The sequence below is a fragment of the Lotus japonicus genome, chromosome 3 (genome assembly GCF_012489685.1).
Source record: "Lotus japonicus ecotype B-129 chromosome 3, LjGifu_v1.2".
In the NCBI taxonomy this organism is placed as follows: Eukaryota; Viridiplantae; Streptophyta; class Magnoliopsida; order Fabales; family Fabaceae; genus Lotus; species Lotus japonicus.
The window spans coordinates 67,137,153-67,153,190 of record NC_080043.1 but is presented as its reverse complement, the minus strand read 5'-3'; the positions used below and the strand labels follow the sequence as shown (position 1 = coordinate 67,153,190).

Sequence of the window (16,038 nt, the reverse complement as noted above, 5' to 3'; positions counted from 1 at the left end):
GACCCTCCACAACAAGTAAGTGGAAAAGAGCAGGCTTGAGTTTTGAGTAAGCAATTAACAGCTTTCCTACTCCTCTTTCCCTTGTTGATCCCATCAAGAACTTTCAAGTTTTCACAAAAGGGACATTGCTGCAAGGCATTGTCTTTTGCAGCTGCAGTTCCATAAACTTAAGAAGTTACAGTTAATACCTCAACTGGTATCAACTTCAATTTCACTCCAAAGAAGATGTCACTCAAAAACATTCAACAATCTATTGATACAGAAATACACAACACTGAAACTAAGAAAACCTTCCAATCAAGAGAAAGAATGTACATTGGTTTCAAGTACTAACTAACTACATAACTATTCACTATTTCTTTAGCCATTGTTTCTGAGTTTTAAAGGGAAGGGAGGGGAAGAGGGTAAGCCCTTTCCACAAAACCCCCAAGTTGGGGAACTCCACAGAATAACTATAAGAGGGTCTTTGAGGGGTATTGGAGAGTTTCCATAAATTCCCCAAACCCTTACCCCCTTAATGAACAAGATGAGGGCTTCTCATAAATCTCCTCATTTCCTTCTCTACTCCAAAAGGACCAAAACCCAACTTGCAAACACACCCAGAGGCTGCAAGTTTATCAATGACAAATCTTAATTTCAAATCAAACAAATGAAAAATCACAAAGTACTCCACAGCAGAAGAATAACCTGAAAGTTACTATTATTAACCCTTCCTTTCTGTTAGAATGTACAACACATCATGATATTGCTCATATCATAACATTATAATCAATAGAATCACAACATCAAAAACAACAACAAAATAGAAACAAAATCATCACCTAATTTTGTACATACACTATGCCTAAGACTCAGTTCAGCAGAGAACAAAAAGAATTGTGAAATCACAACACAAAAATGAGCAAACTCATTCAATTTCTTGATTGAACAATGAACCAAACGACGAACCACTATTCAAAACGACATTGCCATTGCCATTGTCATTGCTTCCATGACTATCTCCGAGCATCACCTTAAACAAATCACTGGCTTTGCTCTTCCCCTTCGTGCTACCGTTATCCTTGACATCCGCGACGCCGTCCAAGGCACCGAAAGCCACCGCGTCCCTGACGTCACCGGCCACCGCTTCTCCGCCGCATCGAACGAGATTAAGCAGCGCCGACACGGCATTCTCCTTGGTCCTCATGCTGGCTCCGGTGGCGAGGTCGAGGAGATCAGCGAGGACACCGACGCCGGAAACCTCCCGGAAGGCCTCGGTACTCTCTTCGCAGCCGGCGACCTGCGCGATGACGGCGGTAGCATCCTCCACGATCCCAACTCTGCCGTCGTTGACAACTAGCTTGAACAGCGCCGACACGGCACCAAGATGCACCATAGTGGCGCGATTAAGCGGGTGAAGCGCGATAGCAAACAGCGCCTTCAGCGCGTCCTTGACTGTCCGCGGCGGCGAGAATCGGTGACAGCGGAGGATATCAACAAGCGCGTAGACGATCTCGCGCTTGGACCCTACAACAGGGCGGTAATCATCAACGGAAGAGAGCAGGCTGTGGATGACAGCTGCGGAGGATTGCACGGCGGCGGCGGCGGAGGTGGAACCGTGGTGCGAGATGACGTGGGCGAGCGCGTCGAGGACGCCGCGCGTGGACATGAGAGGCTCCTTTTCGGTTATGGAGAGGTTGAGGAGCGTGGCGGCGGCTTTTTCTTGGGAATCGTGAGAGGAGGAGTAGAGGGTTTCGGCGAGGTAAGGAATGGCGCCCGATTCGGCGATGACGGGTCGGGTTTCCGGATCCTGTTTTGACATGAGACGAAGCTCGCAGAGTGCGTCGATGCGGGTTCGTTCGGAGACGGAGCTTAGCTTTGAGACTAAGGTTCGGACGGCGCGGTGTTTAGCCTCCATTTTGGCTAGGAGTGAGGTTCGGTTCGGTTCGGTTTGGTTCCGATCCTTGTTCTGGTTTGTTTGGTTTCGTGAGAGGAAGAGAATGGATTGGGATTTTGGGTGCGGTGGTTGAAGGGAGAGGGGAAAGACGTGTAGCAGTCATTTCTGAAGATTATATAATAACTTGGTCACTGATTGACGAGATGAAAAAGAAAATAGTAAAAAAATGGTGGGTGCCTATCCTTCACCGCAAGTAATAATGACTTATCCCTTCGTCGTAGGTACTTGTATTGAGCGATAAACAGCTATCTGACTACAATATGTGCTCCAATTCTACAGATGATATCGAACCACTACTTCATAGTTAAGTGACGAAGTCGGTTAACCATTATGTCACACTTTGGTGAGGTTAAATATAATGAAAAGATTGAGTCACGGTGAGGTGACGCTGAGGAGGTTGGAGGGCAATGAGATAGGGTCATGGCTGTTTCGCACGGGGTTGACTGATTGGGGATTTTTGGACCGCTATTTTTTTTTTTTTCTCACCAGCACCGGATGGAGTTGGGAATTCTGGATTCCTTTCATACATGATACATGTTTTGGGTTTTATTAAAACAAAATTATAAAAATCATCTTCCCACGTGTAATAAAAAGAAATTATAAAAAATCAATTTACAAGTTGGTGCTGTTTTAGCCAACTAGAATGCCGACGTGGTCTAGTTGGTGAAAGTCACCTCATGTTAGCGTGGGAAATAGATAAATAAATTAATTTGTAAAATATTCAGTTTATTTAATTATTAATGTTTACATCAGGTACAAATTGTTGCTTAATGTTGCTGATGATACTGGATCTGCAATGTTTACCGTTTTTTATCGCGAAGGTTGTTATCTGATGAAAAAAAAGGCAACGAGATATTGGAAAAAATTGAAAAGGTAAACATAGTCATGTCAAAAAAAGGTCAATTTTTATTGCTCACTTAATTCATAATATATTAATTTTTTCATTTTAATTTAAATTCAATGTAGACCGGGAACATGGAAGACCCCTCACGAGAAATTGTAGATTTAGTGCACAAGAAATTTTTTTTCAAGGTTGAAGGGAAGGATAGATACGGAAGGTGGTTTAAATCAGCATTTAACGTCTTGAAAATTTGCAAGAACCCACAAATAATTTCAAAATTCAAAACAAAGGTAAAATTTTAAACTCTTATTACTAAATAATGATTATTTATATCTACATAATGAATTTTGATATTTCCGATTCAAATGTAAAATCTCCTATTGAGGTATTGGCCATCACTATTGTCAAATAAGTTTGTTTTAGACATTGGTTATCACTATTTCAAAATATGTTTGTTTTGCAGACAATCACTAAAAGTGTTAAACGAAACACACCTCTACCTATAATTGAGAACTCCAACACACTTATTAAACGTCGTTCAGACGATGAATCCATAACATAAGTTTTTGGAAGTAACGATGCAAAAATGTTCAAAAAGATCAAGTTTTCAAAGAATTAGTAGCATTTCCTCAAGATTGTTTACAAATAAAGAGCCTATGTGAAACTTTCACTTTTATGTCTTTACCCACGTTGACAATGTGTTTTTTTTTTGTAAATTGACCTTGGTGGTAACTTTCAAACATTTTGACATTTGTTTTTCGTATATTGACCATATTACTAAAATATTCAATAAATCGTTTTATGTTTGCAAATCTTCGTGCATACGTCAATTTAAATGTGCTTTCGACCCTTAAACACATTACTTTGCAAAAAAAATAAGCTACACCACAAATGTGTAAAAAACGAAAAATAAACCAAATACCTATATAGAATAAATAAATAAAAATATTAATTGATTAACAAAAATTAAAAAAAAAAAAATTCAAAATTAAATTCTCCGTGCAAGGCTCTGGTTAAAAACTAGTAGATAAAATAAATTCTTAATACAGATTTATTTAATATGAAGTCTTGTTTAATAATTGTTATTATATGAGAAAGAGACATTATTAGGTGTTGGTTTAGTGATAACAAGCCAAATCTCTTGTAGAAATGAGATCACTAATTTGAATATTACGAAAACAAATTCAAAAAGATATATACCGTTGTTTTCCAAACTATAGTTATAAAGCAAAGAATGACTCATGGGTATTCGACTATTCATCGAATAATTATTTGTTAACACTTTAAAAAATGAGGTGGAATGAGATGGAGGATGAGAAACAGAAAGAAATGAAAAAAGTAAGAGAGATAAAGTATAAAATTTAATAAATGATAAGAGAAGAGAAATAAAGATAAAAATATGTGAAAATGAAGTGTATAGAAAAAAAGGTGTGTATATATCATTGTTGTTATTCTTTTTCATATTAAAATATAAAGTTAATTAATATAAAGCGACAATGTAATTTTTTTTGATAAGCAATAAATCAATAATAATTATATTGAAGCGACAGTGTAAATAATGCTAATTTCAAGCTTTGCTCGTCAAAATTGTGAACTTTATAGGTTTTGGAGCACTCTTCTTATCAATATATATATTAGAAAAGAAGAACTTCCATAGTGACGTGTCAGCACCAGATTAATTATTAGTGACGTGTCAGCACCAGATTAATTCTCATAAAAATTATTCCACGTGTCAATTTGTTAGAGGATATAATTTTCAATTGATATATGTTTTAATTTTAAATATTCTAACCTAATTAATTGATATTATTTTAGAAGAAATAATTTTCATAAAATCCCGAATTAATAAAAAAATTCAAAACTTCAATAAAAATTAATCAATATATTCTAAAAATAAATTTAAAATAAATAAAAAGACCAAATCTTATCTTTTAAAATAATATCAATCAATTATTTTAGAATATGTAAAATTAAAACATATATCAATTGAAAATTATATCTTCTAAAATAATATCAATTAATTAGGTTAAAATATTTAAAATTAAAACATATATCAATTGAAAATTATATCCTCTAACAAATTGACACGTGGAATAATTTTTATGAGAATTAATCTGGTGCTGACACGTCACTAATAATTAATCTGGTGCTGACACGTTACTATGGAAGTTCTTCTTTTCTAATATATATTGATGATATTGATATTGATGAGTTTTTATTTTGATTTGCTAGATTTTTGTAGTTTTTATCTATCTTTATTTATTAGCTTTTTAAATTTTAGATTTGATTAGGATTTAGGTTATTTATTTCTTGATTTTATCTTAATTTATCTTATTATTTATTTAATGTTAATTTCAGTAAATATTTTATTTTAATTAACTCATAAAATTCTGAATTAAATAAAAATCCAAAAATTCAATAAAAATAACATAAAATTTAATTAATACTCTAAAAATAAATTTTTTCTTTACCTAAAATTTATTTCCATAACAAATCTTGAAACAGATTTTTTAAAGGTAAATGTGAGAAACTTTTTCATAAAATATTAAAATTTTAAAAGATTTATCTTAAAAGTAACCGATTTCTATAAATTTTTTACAATCTATTTAATATTTGATTGGTTTTAAAAGGTGTATGATGAGCAAATAAATATTGATTTTTTTAGTAAACAACATCATTATTAGTTTTTTTTTAATTTTTATTTTTTTTATTTTCTAAATCAAATAGATATTGATTTTTTAAAAAATTTACAGCATCAATATTTTTTATTTTGATTTTCCCGAAAAAAATATTTTTTATATCGCTCTTGGCCATGACTTAAAGCGAAGAGAGGTGGTTCGATGAACCCATTGGCGTGCTTATCGCTGGTGCGTGGTGGAGCGGTGGGATAGAATTTGGCTTGGATGTCGTTTCCTATTTATCTATGGCTTATTAATTTTGCTATTATGTTTCTTTTGTTTCTTATCTTTTCTCAAAATAATTGGTTGCAACTACATTATAAAAAACTTTATTCATGGGTTGGAGCAACTTGCCTTGAATTTGCTTTACAGTTTAAATTTCTCTTTTGATTGGGATGTATCTTTGTTTTGTTACATGATGCATGCAAGTGGTTTTTTACTTGGAAAATAGAAGGAGGTAGATTGTTTATTATTAATTGTTAAATATTTGAGGAATAATTGTGATAATAACTTGATGATCTAATAGGAAAAGTCTTTATCTGCACTACCGAATGATAAACAGGGTATTTTCAAGCCGTCGCTGTGCCATTAAGTTCTGTCACATGGACACTTGACACAAGCAATCCAAGTAAGCCTAACCACCTGCAAAATTAAACTAACTAAATAAATTCCAAGTTAGCTTTTTAGTAATACAAAAATGTAACAAGTTGTTAATTTTAGACTTAAATAAGTTTTTGATCCCTAACCTTTACCATATGTTTGGTTTTCGTCCCTCGCCGGAGCAAAGGTGGGCTTTAGTCCCTAACCTTTGCCAAAAGGTTTGGTTTTCATCCGACCGGAGCTCTAGGTCAACGCCGGAGCTCCGGTACATGAGATTAATGACGCCAGGTGTTATTTAAAAAAAAAAATTAACTCAGTAGTTAAAAATTTGTGCAGATTCTATATAAGAAAGGGGCTAGAAATTTAGGTTTTCTAAGTTTGTCTCCTTTGGGATGCTTGCCAGCTCTTAGAGCACTAAACCAGGAAGCTGACAATGGTGGTTGTTTTGAAGCAGCTTCTGGACTGGCTCTAGCACACAATAATGCTCTGAGCAGTATTCTCACAAGCCTTAACCACATACTTAAAGGGTTTAAGTATTGTCATTCTAATTTCTATGATTGGCTTCAAGATAGAATAAACAACCCTGCAAAATATGGTATGTATTGCAATTTGCTGACTACTCATTTCCCAACCATACCTAGACAATCAAATAGTTTAGACACTCAACTGACATCTCATTTTTCACTCGGGGTGTCTGCTAGGTGACTTCAGTGTGCGGATGTCCATGAATCATTACTCTTAATTTTCCTACTGCCACTGTATTTCAATCACAATGTATGTGACCAATTCAATTTTGATTTTCGTTGAAGGTTTTAAGGAAGGAATTAATGGTTGCTGTGGGATTGGCCCATATGAGGACATTTTTACTTGTGGGGGCACCAAGAAAGTTAAAGAGTATGATTTATGTGACAATAGTGGCGAGTATGTATGGTGGGATTCTTTCCACCCAACAGAGAAGATCCATGAGCAAAGGAGAAAAATTACACGTGTCAATTTTTTTTAAGGCATAAGTTTTATTAAATAGAGCGGTTGATGTCAGAATTTAGCAAGTGAAAGACCATTTGGCTGTTTTAAAGGATCTGAGATAGAAATTCGTTGTGGCGAATCTTGGGTATTTACAAAAATAACTTTATATTCACTTGGAGCATGAACTAACAAAAAGCTGGAATAGCTCAGCTGGTTAGAGCGTGTGGCTGTTAACCACAAGGTCGGAGGTTCGAACCCTCCTTCTAGCGATTTTCAAATATTTTTCTCCTTTTTTCAGTTTTTGGAGTATTTTGTCATTCTTCTATCTGAAATCTGAATTGCTTCGGCCCAAGATCTATATGCCGAACTCATTTGCGATATATAAAATTCAAATTGACCAAAAAAACTTATGGGCCCAATCAGAAAAGGTAATTAAAGTAGAGGGGAATTTATTGACCAAAAATAAACAACAAAGTAAAGGGGCATCTATTGTTCATGGGGTGTTTTCTTATAATTTTACTTTTTAGTGAAAACTTTTCTTTAATTTCAACATTTCGTTCACCTTGTGAAAGTGCTTGCATGGTGTGAATGTGTTGGGCATATGTTGTGAAACATATAATCCTTTTTTTTTTGTGTAAGTTAAAACAAATATAAAATACCAAATGACTTTTAACTTCAATTCTAAATGCCATCTAAATAGAATTCTTTTTTAGGTTGACTTTGTGAAAATATGGACTGTATAGCCAATGTGGCATGTGTTACATGCAGCCTAACTAGGATTGTTAAAATTAAATTGGTCAAATTTAGGCTTGTTAATTCGGACTAACGCAAATGAACCAACTAATTTTTGGGTCAGGCTTGTTAATTTGTTAGCCTACATGGTGCGGGGCTAGTTATGATATAATTTCTAATTATACAGGTCCTACAAGTCATAGATCTATGGCAGTGTATGAACACAATTGTTTGATATTAATCATGCTAAGAATATTAATATATAACTTGTATTGTCAAAAATTGCATTCATAGATGTATAGTAATTTATTGTTGAATGAAAGCGACTTTGAGTTTTTTGAAATAGTCTAGATGTATGATAGTAGAAAAACACTTCACATAATAAATTCAAAATGCGTTTGTATGAACACAAACATTAACAACCAATGTAAAAAAAAAAAAAACATCATGCTTCAAATTACCTTTCATTCATCATGATAAGCATCATATAAAAAAGTCATGGGTAAACATTTCAGTGTAAAATAGATTTGATGTTTAGTGTTTTATTTTTTCAAGAGAAAACTAACAAAAGAACAGAAAAGCTAGCTAGCTGCATCCGGATACAGAGATGTATGAAGGAGGCTGCTTCCAAACTTGAGTGCGAGTGCCACATCTTCTCGCTTCACGTGCTAAATAATTTGTTGCATGATTCCTCTCCCGGTTGATATGAAGGAAAATAGTACTTTGAAACTTCCCCATTATGCTCCTAATCTAACCAATAATATCCCTTCCCAATATGTGCCAACAGCTAGCATTGACCACCTGCAATTAGTCACACGAGCACTCCACACGCTTGATATTGAGCTCCAAATCCAATGCATGCTTGAGACCCAATTTAACTGCTTTGAGTTTTGCTATAAAAGCGTTGTCTGGTCCAGCACAGCACTCATGGATATCCCAGATATCCAATCCCCAACACCATTTTGATAGACCACCGCGGAACCTATCTGGTTCATATGAGGATTCCAGTTGTCGTCAGTATGCATGCGCACAACATCGCCGGTGAGAGCATCTGAATTAGAGGGCAATACCGGTAAGACTAAAGTTGGAGTATAACGACCGTTCGGAGCATGAATCCAACGCAGCGGAGTTCAACGATGGCACTTGAACAACGATTATCTCCTCAACTATTTGTTGCCGCAGAATTGTGTGCAAACAACACATATCCACTTGCCATCCCTCCCTAAAAAAAAAGCCCACCTCCGATCCAATCTCTCTCACCCTTCACCGGCCACCGACAAACCAGCCAATCACATCAACCCACGTGTCGCCACAGAATTGGTTAATCCATTCTGAAACCGTGCTCCTTCCACCAGGATATATATATAAACCTCCCCACACATGTTGACCCTAACCCACGTGACTTTGACCCATCCCTGATCCGTTGGAAGCGCTTCTTCTTCTCCTTCTCTTCTCTTCTCTTCTCTCTCAATCCAACCCTCATTGCATTCCTCCATTTTCGCTCTCTCTCTCTCTGCAAACCCTAGAAACACCGAATGTGCAATCGCAATCCATTGCAGGCGTAACCAGTAACGAAATCGCGCGCCGCCGCTGACAATTTCCTTCAAATTTCATCCACAATTCCAATGGCGAATGAAGCATCGATTGCTTTCGTGATCGCGCGTGATTGAGGAACCTGGGTTAGGCTGTTGCTTTGGTGGTGGCATTATTATGTCTGGTTTGGTTGCGCGTACGGGTAGGCATCAGCAGCGGTACGAGAACGGTTATCGCCTTGTTGCCGGGTACATACAGCATTGCCTTTGCCCCCTTTTGGATTTTCTTTGTTTCGGTGGTGAATTTTGTTTAAGAATCGTGATTCGTGATGTCGTTTTCATGAATGTTCCATTTTCTTTGTTTATGTTGAGATGTCACATTCTTGTCTGGTTGATGGTGATGCTTAGTTTTGTTGTTATGATTATTTTTACTTTTGATTGAGAAAGATTGTTTCGTTTTTTTGTGGTGGTGGGTTAATTTTATCTTGATATAAATAATTAATTTTTTTCTGGTCTGGATTTGTCTGTATCTTGTAGCTAAATAGATTGATTATCTAGGTAATTTATATGTGGCCCGCGCACTTAAAAGAGAAGAGAGAGCTCATTGTGTATAGGGTGTTTTGCAATAGGGGATTATAATCTAGTTTGTGTGGTGTATTGACTTTTGGTGCTTGTCATAATATATATAACCAATAAGGTTACAATAAAGATTGGTCGACACCCGGTGGCAGAGGCAAGGGAGGATACACCCTGCCATGACTGCCTCAAGCTTTTTAATTTTCATTTTTTCATATGTGAAACCACAATAGAGTAGACATGCTATATTATTTGAACTTGGCCCCCTGGTCTCTAATTTCTGTCTCCGCCATTGTAGACCACTAGAGAGGGATAGGAAGAGAGGAGAGATAAGTGGTAGATGTGATGTATGATTTGATGTGATCCGAAGGGTTAGATAGAGAGGGAAAAATAAGGGTGTCCCAAGGTGTATGTACTGTTTGGTGGTATAGATATCATTACTGAGAGGTAAATAGTTGTGTCAACTTGACTTTTTGGTACACATTCATTTGTTTGGGCTGGTAGTTTTGTGGGACCAACCAATTTGGTCCTGTATGGTTGTCTAATGGTTAACACTTCAAGAGTTTAGTTCAATATAGAGATCATGAGGCATCATGAATCTTGTAAATAAATTACAGTATTAAACTTGAGCACTAGTGATGCATGAAATCTTGGAAATATCAACGGGATTTAGCATCCTTTTGGTTCAGAATTTAGATTCTGTGATGCATTGACTTACTTCTCTAGTCAGTGTTTATGTTCTTCTCCTCAGCATGTAATATTTTTAACATCAACAAAGCTGCCAAATCATTTTATTGGCTTAACTGTAAATTTTAAATCCTTTGCTTTTTGAAGGAGTCTTGGTGGCTCTTGACTAAACCGATTGCTTAGGAGTTGTCTTTAGATTAGATTGATAATAAGTGACCTGAAAATGTAATTTTGTATGAATATGATTGATTTGGAAAGTCATCCTATCCTAACTTCACTACAATTATAATTTCATTTGTTTAACTTTCCTTGTTTTTGTAGTTGGATTTAGGTTTGCAAGGATGTTATATTTGTTAACCTGGATGCAAACTCATTAGATTTGTAGTTATATAAGACGATGTGTCTATTCACATACACTTCTCACTCCCACTGAACTATTTTTCATGTAGTGTATACAGCTTAGTTTTGTCATATCATCTTTTTTACCTTTTTGAATTGTAAAGTCAAGATCATTGTTTAATCCAAATAACTCAATTTCTAGACGTAATTGAATGATTATTTGATACAGTCTCATAGGAACTAGTTACAATATGAATGTGGAATTTGTAAAAGTGGACTGAAAAATAAAAGGCTTATTAGCACTTTTGGTCCACCAGGTTTGTAAAATGTGCAAACGAAGTCCCTAAAGTTTAAAAATAGCATTCCGTTACCCCCACGTTTGGCTCCGTCAACACTTTTGGTCCCCCTCCATAATTCCGTCCAAAAACTAACGTTTTTGGCTGAGGTGGACTATTTTTAAATGAGTTGGCCACCGATTAGGATAGAGAATGGTAGTTAGGAGAGAATCTAATTATTAATTCAATCCAATCTTATTTCTGATTTTCCAGAATCATCTCTTCAGTCTTCTCCCCAAATTCTCCCAAACCTGCAATCTAACCACATTGATATGATCAAATTTTGATCTTCTTGTCCATGCCAATTGTTTCTCCCACAATGCAGGGTGAGACTAACGACAGATTGATATAGTGGCCAACAATGTTCTTCCCTTTAAACAAGATTGTAATATGCGTTGCTCATCAATGATACAAGAAGAGAAGCATCGGAATCTTAGATTGATTCTAAGAGCAAAAAGGATTCATCTCTTCCACTTCATCTTCATATCCCCATCTACAGAATCTTCTTGAACCCAGAAAACCTTTCCTCCTAATCTAGTGAGAAACCCAGAAATCAAACCCCCAAGCCCACAAATCCCCATCTTCTTCTTATTCCTCTCTATTCTTCTATGCAAGCACCTCCAGATTCTTCTGCTTTTTTTTTTCTTCTTCTTCCGATCCAGAAAAACCATTCAACCCATAAATCGACCTGCCCCAAACCTAGAAACCCAAACCCAAAAAATCAACCCATAAACCGTTGAACCCCAAAACCCCAAATCCAGAGAAAATCGGAACTCCAACCTAAAAACCCCCAATCCAAAGAAAACCGAAACTCCAACCTAAAAAACCCCAATCTAGAGAAGTACTGAAGAAGGGTATAAAGGGCCGTTGATTTGGGGATTTTCCAAGAGAGAAGATGGATCGAGCAAGTTGGAGGTGATGGTTGAAGCAGGATTGAGCTCGGTGAGCATAGTTTGAAGTTTGAACCCATGAATACAGATCGGTTGGGTCGTAGTGAACGGTATCAGAAGCTCCGCCGGAAACGCCATCAACACCCCTGGAGCTCCGCCGCCGCACCCTCCACCGCGTCCCTTCTTCTTCTTTCCCCTGTTCCGTTTTTCTGCAACTCTTCTTCCTCTGTTACATGAATGAGGGATTTAAAAGTTAATTAGGGATTTAAGAGTTCTTTATAGTGTTTATTTTTAATTAAATGATTTTATTTTATTTTGTTTTAATTTGTAATTGTATATGTGGAATTTACTAATAGCCACTTCTAAGCTCATCTCTCCTATTCAGGTTCCACATCATTTAAAAAAAATCCACATCAACCAAAAACGTTAAAATTTTAACGGAAGTGTGGTGAGGGACCAAAACTGCTAACGGAGACTAACGTCGGGGTAGTAAAATGCTATATTTAAACTTTAGGGACTCCGTTTGCACATTTTTGAAACCTGGGGACCAAAAGTGCTAATAAGCCAAAATAAAAAGGTGGAATGTTGATATGTCGCTTGACTTATTTCATTAGCCTTTTAAGTGAGAAACTATTATTATGACAATCAAACATTTTCAGTTAGGAATTGAATGGAATTTGTATTTGTTTCTTTTTCTTTTTATGTATTTTTTGGATATATATATATACTTAAATATCTGACCTGAAATGCTAATTGGTTGCAGGTGTGTTCCATTTAGATATAAAAGTTCTGATGATTGTGCGGACTCTAGTTCTGAGAAGATTGTTGAAGTGCTTATGATTAATTCACCTAGTGGACCAGGTCTTTTGTTTCCGAAGGTATAATATAACTTCTTTCTTAGTCCTATTCATTAATTGGGATGATTGGTGCAGCCGTACAGCTTGCTTTTACTATATGAAAAATTTACAATTGTCATGTAAAATTCCCATTGGAATTGTATTTTGCAAATCCAATGCAGTTTGAAGCTGTTGTCAAACTGCATTGGGAAGCTGTTTTATGCACTCACTGTACTGGGAAATTTTATAGCTGTTGTAGTTGGCTGTTCTTCTGCCTCTAATACTAATCCTGGTGGCTTATTGAGAAAAAGGAAAAAAAAGCTTTTGCATCTCTTGCTTGCTTGTTTTGATATTTCTTCATGTCAATGTTGTCCTTATAAATATATAAATGACATGCACATAGCTGTAGCATCATTACCATAATACCAATTAGAAAGAGGATTATTAAGCGAATGAGGTTATGCCTGATATTTTAGTTCTTTTCTTGGATTGATTGATGGCGGGGATAAAGGATTGGGAGAATTTGCAAGTTCCTGTTTTAAAGTGTCGACTAAAAGCAACATGGCCTTTGGATTGCTCTAGTATCTTTGGTTTTAACTGCCTTTTTTAGCAAATACTTTGTAGCATGATACTATTGTATTAAAAGATTATAAGTTGAATTGGAACTTGAGTTCAGAGATTCTGTATGCTTGATGGTTGTGCAGATGATATTGCCACTTCATAGTCAAATTTCCAAAAAGGCTATATGCCATTATTTGTTGAATATTGGGGGTTTCTAGAACACAATTGTCAAAGTGTTTATGTTAGGATTTTTATGCACATCATTCATTGTTTCTTAAATTAATTTAAAATAATTTTTCTTTATTTTGGTCTTTTGTATGAGATGGTAAAATCAATGAGGTTCTGTTCTCAATATTACCATTGCGGAGGACAAATCGATTTACTATACATGTCTGAATGTAAACAATAGCCATATATTGTAATAAAAGACTAGCTTTTAATCTCTTAAATTATCAGACCTTACTGAACTTATTGATGAGCCTTGCGACATCTTTTTTATTTTCGTTTTATGCTATTAGAGATGTGCGGTCTCTTTCTCAGCTATTATAAGTTACATGTAGCTTGTGCTGTCCGTTATGCTTTGGTGATTTGTCATGCTTGTTTTTTGACTAAGTTTATTACAGTTGGGGTCTCTGTTATAGTTGGTTAGAGTAGGTAAAATATGAGGGCTTCTGCTTGAAGCTTCTCCTAGAGTATAAGCACTGGATCCCAATACTAAGTTTAATGGATTTCAGAATACAGATCTATACTTTATCTCTCTTTTTCACTCTTGCTCAACTTCTATCAGATGCTGTTTGAAAAGATTTTGCTGCCCTGTAATAATTTAGGGTCTGTTTAAAATATTTTGTGCTGCTTAGTTTTGCCGTGTTTATTTTGTAACTTAGTCTGATTGAGATCAGTTGTCTTTTTTATCCTTTTTCTTTGAATGGTCCCTGAGTGGAGATGCCATTTTCTGATTATTATGATGTTTTCCCATAAAGGGAGGTTGGGAGAATGATGAAACTGTTGAGGAGGCAGCTGTACGAGAAGCTATAGAAGAAGCTGGAGTTCGAGGAGACCTACTGGTGAGCAACTTATCCACATATATGAATCCGTTTAATCTTTTACCTTTCTGTATACAGTTCCAATGCTTCTTGAATATCTTGATGGATTGATGTATCTAGATGTTTTGATGGTTTTGTTGGGAGTAGTCTAGGAATTTTTTGTGAAATCATATCTCACACTATTCCATGTTGTTATGACTATGAGTTGGTGACTGTTGGTAATTTGCAATGATGTTTTCCTCAATAATGTGACTTTATATCTGTGAGAACTCACAAGAATCCACATTTAACATTTAAAATGTGATGGACTTTGTATAGAAGAATTCACATCATGTTTTTCAATTTATGCCAACATGTTTTTTTTTCAGCAAAAGTCAGTGGCATGACATGATTTTAGGGTCTTCTATGTGTTTTGGCATGTTCTTTTGATCCTTTCATTGTCGTGTCCCTTGAAATTCATTTCATACTATGATTCAGTTGATTTTACTATGAACAAGGCTGATGAATATTTTTACTTTGCCATATGATCCTGTAATTTGGATGGATTCTTGCAAACTTATGGTTGAAACCTGCTGCTACTGGGTGTCAGAATTTTCTTGGGTACTATGAGTTTCGGAGTAAAACCCACCAAGATGAGTTCAGTCCAGAAGGGTTATGTAAAGCAGCAATGTTCGCCTTGTATGTGAAGGAGGAACTTGACTTATGGCCTGAGCAAAGTACCAGAAATAGGCGTTGGCTGGCTGTATCGGAGGCACTTGAAAGCCTCCGGCATGCATGGATGAGGGATGCACTGGAATGCTTCTGTAAATGGCACGAAGATAAGCTGGGGGGAGTGGAACAAGAGGAGGATTTACCTGATCTAGACTGATTTGCTGACTATTCATTTATAGGGGATAATTGTATCTTTTATAAAAATGTTACTATTGGGGTAGTTACTTTAGCAAAGATAACTCTGATCAGAATTGCATAGATATTGTTTTAAGTTTATGGATTGATCTCTGGTTCTTTTAATTCAGAGATTCATAACTTTTGAGTTTAGTCGAGATGCGGATCAACATCCTCTTATATGAAACTGAAAACTTACATGGTATTATCATGTGGAAATTTTCTATCTCTATAATTATATATATTAAATAGGTAGGTGGGATCTTCTGAATTTATGTATGAAGAGAGAAATTGACACAATGTTTAACTTTGACATTTACTTGTAACATGAGATGATGATCTCTCGTGCTTTTTCTTTTAATTCTCATTAGAGAGAAATTGACACAATGTTTAACTTGACATTTACTTGAACTTTTAATTCTCATCTACGCATGCATTATTCCACTTGATTTTCATGTGGAACATGACTAGGCTCATCAAACATAACCTAGTAGTAAAGGGAGATTTCTTCACTTTGACTGCTTCTTGAATGGAATTGAGGGGATGAAGTAATAAAAGCATGTTTTCCCATTCATATGGCTTTTAAGGTATAGCATGATGG

The 16,038-nt window shown here is 35.7% G+C and overlaps 2 protein-coding genes and 1 non-coding gene across 3 annotated transcripts; 2 read left to right on the top strand and 1 right to left on the bottom strand.

Moving 5' to 3' along the window:
• Nucleotides 1-677: 677 nt before the first annotated feature.
• On the bottom strand, nt 678-2,061 carry LOC130745410 (U-box domain-containing protein 1). Its single transcript, XM_057597640.1, has one exon. The coding sequence runs from the start codon at nt 1,895-1,897 to the stop codon at nt 908-910; it is 990 nt and encodes a 329-aa protein (XP_057453623.1). The 5' UTR covers nt 1,898-2,061; the 3' UTR covers nt 678-907.
• Nucleotides 2,062-7,216: 5,155 nt separating this feature from the next.
• On the top strand, nt 7,217-7,290 carry TRNAN-GUU (transfer RNA asparagine (anticodon GUU)). The gene has a single exon. It is a non-coding gene; the product is annotated as a tRNA-Asn (tRNA).
• Nucleotides 7,291-8,420: 1,130 nt separating this feature from the next.
• LOC130745409 (nudix hydrolase 16, mitochondrial-like) lies at nt 8,421-15,798 on the top strand. Its single transcript, XM_057597639.1, has 4 exons — nt 8,421-9,534; nt 12,876-12,990; nt 14,490-14,573; nt 15,142-15,798. Exons 1-4 carry the CDS (start codon nt 9,464-9,466, stop codon nt 15,418-15,420), a joined length of 549 nt encoding a protein of 182 aa, XP_057453622.1. The 5' UTR covers nt 8,421-9,463; the 3' UTR covers nt 15,421-15,798.
• The last annotated feature ends 240 nt before the right edge of the window (nt 15,799-16,038 follow it).

Bases quoted from the DNA above. Each gene is read 5' to 3' on its own strand.
- LOC130745410 (XM_057597640.1), bottom strand. From the start codon at position 1,897: ATGGAGGCTAAACACCGCGCCGTCCGAACCTTAGTCTCAAAGCTAAGC.
- LOC130745409 (XM_057597639.1), top strand. From the start codon at position 9,464: ATGTCTGGTTTGGTTGCGCGTACGGGTAGGCATCAGCAGCGGTACGAG. The intron at 12,991-14,489 runs GTATAATATAAC...TTTCCCATAAAG, and splicing joins CAGGTCTTTTGTTTCCGAAG to GGAGGTTGGGAGAATGATGA. The intron at 14,574-15,141 runs GTGAGCAACTTA...ACTGGGTGTCAG, and splicing joins GAGTTCGAGGAGACCTACTG to AATTTTCTTGGGTACTATGA.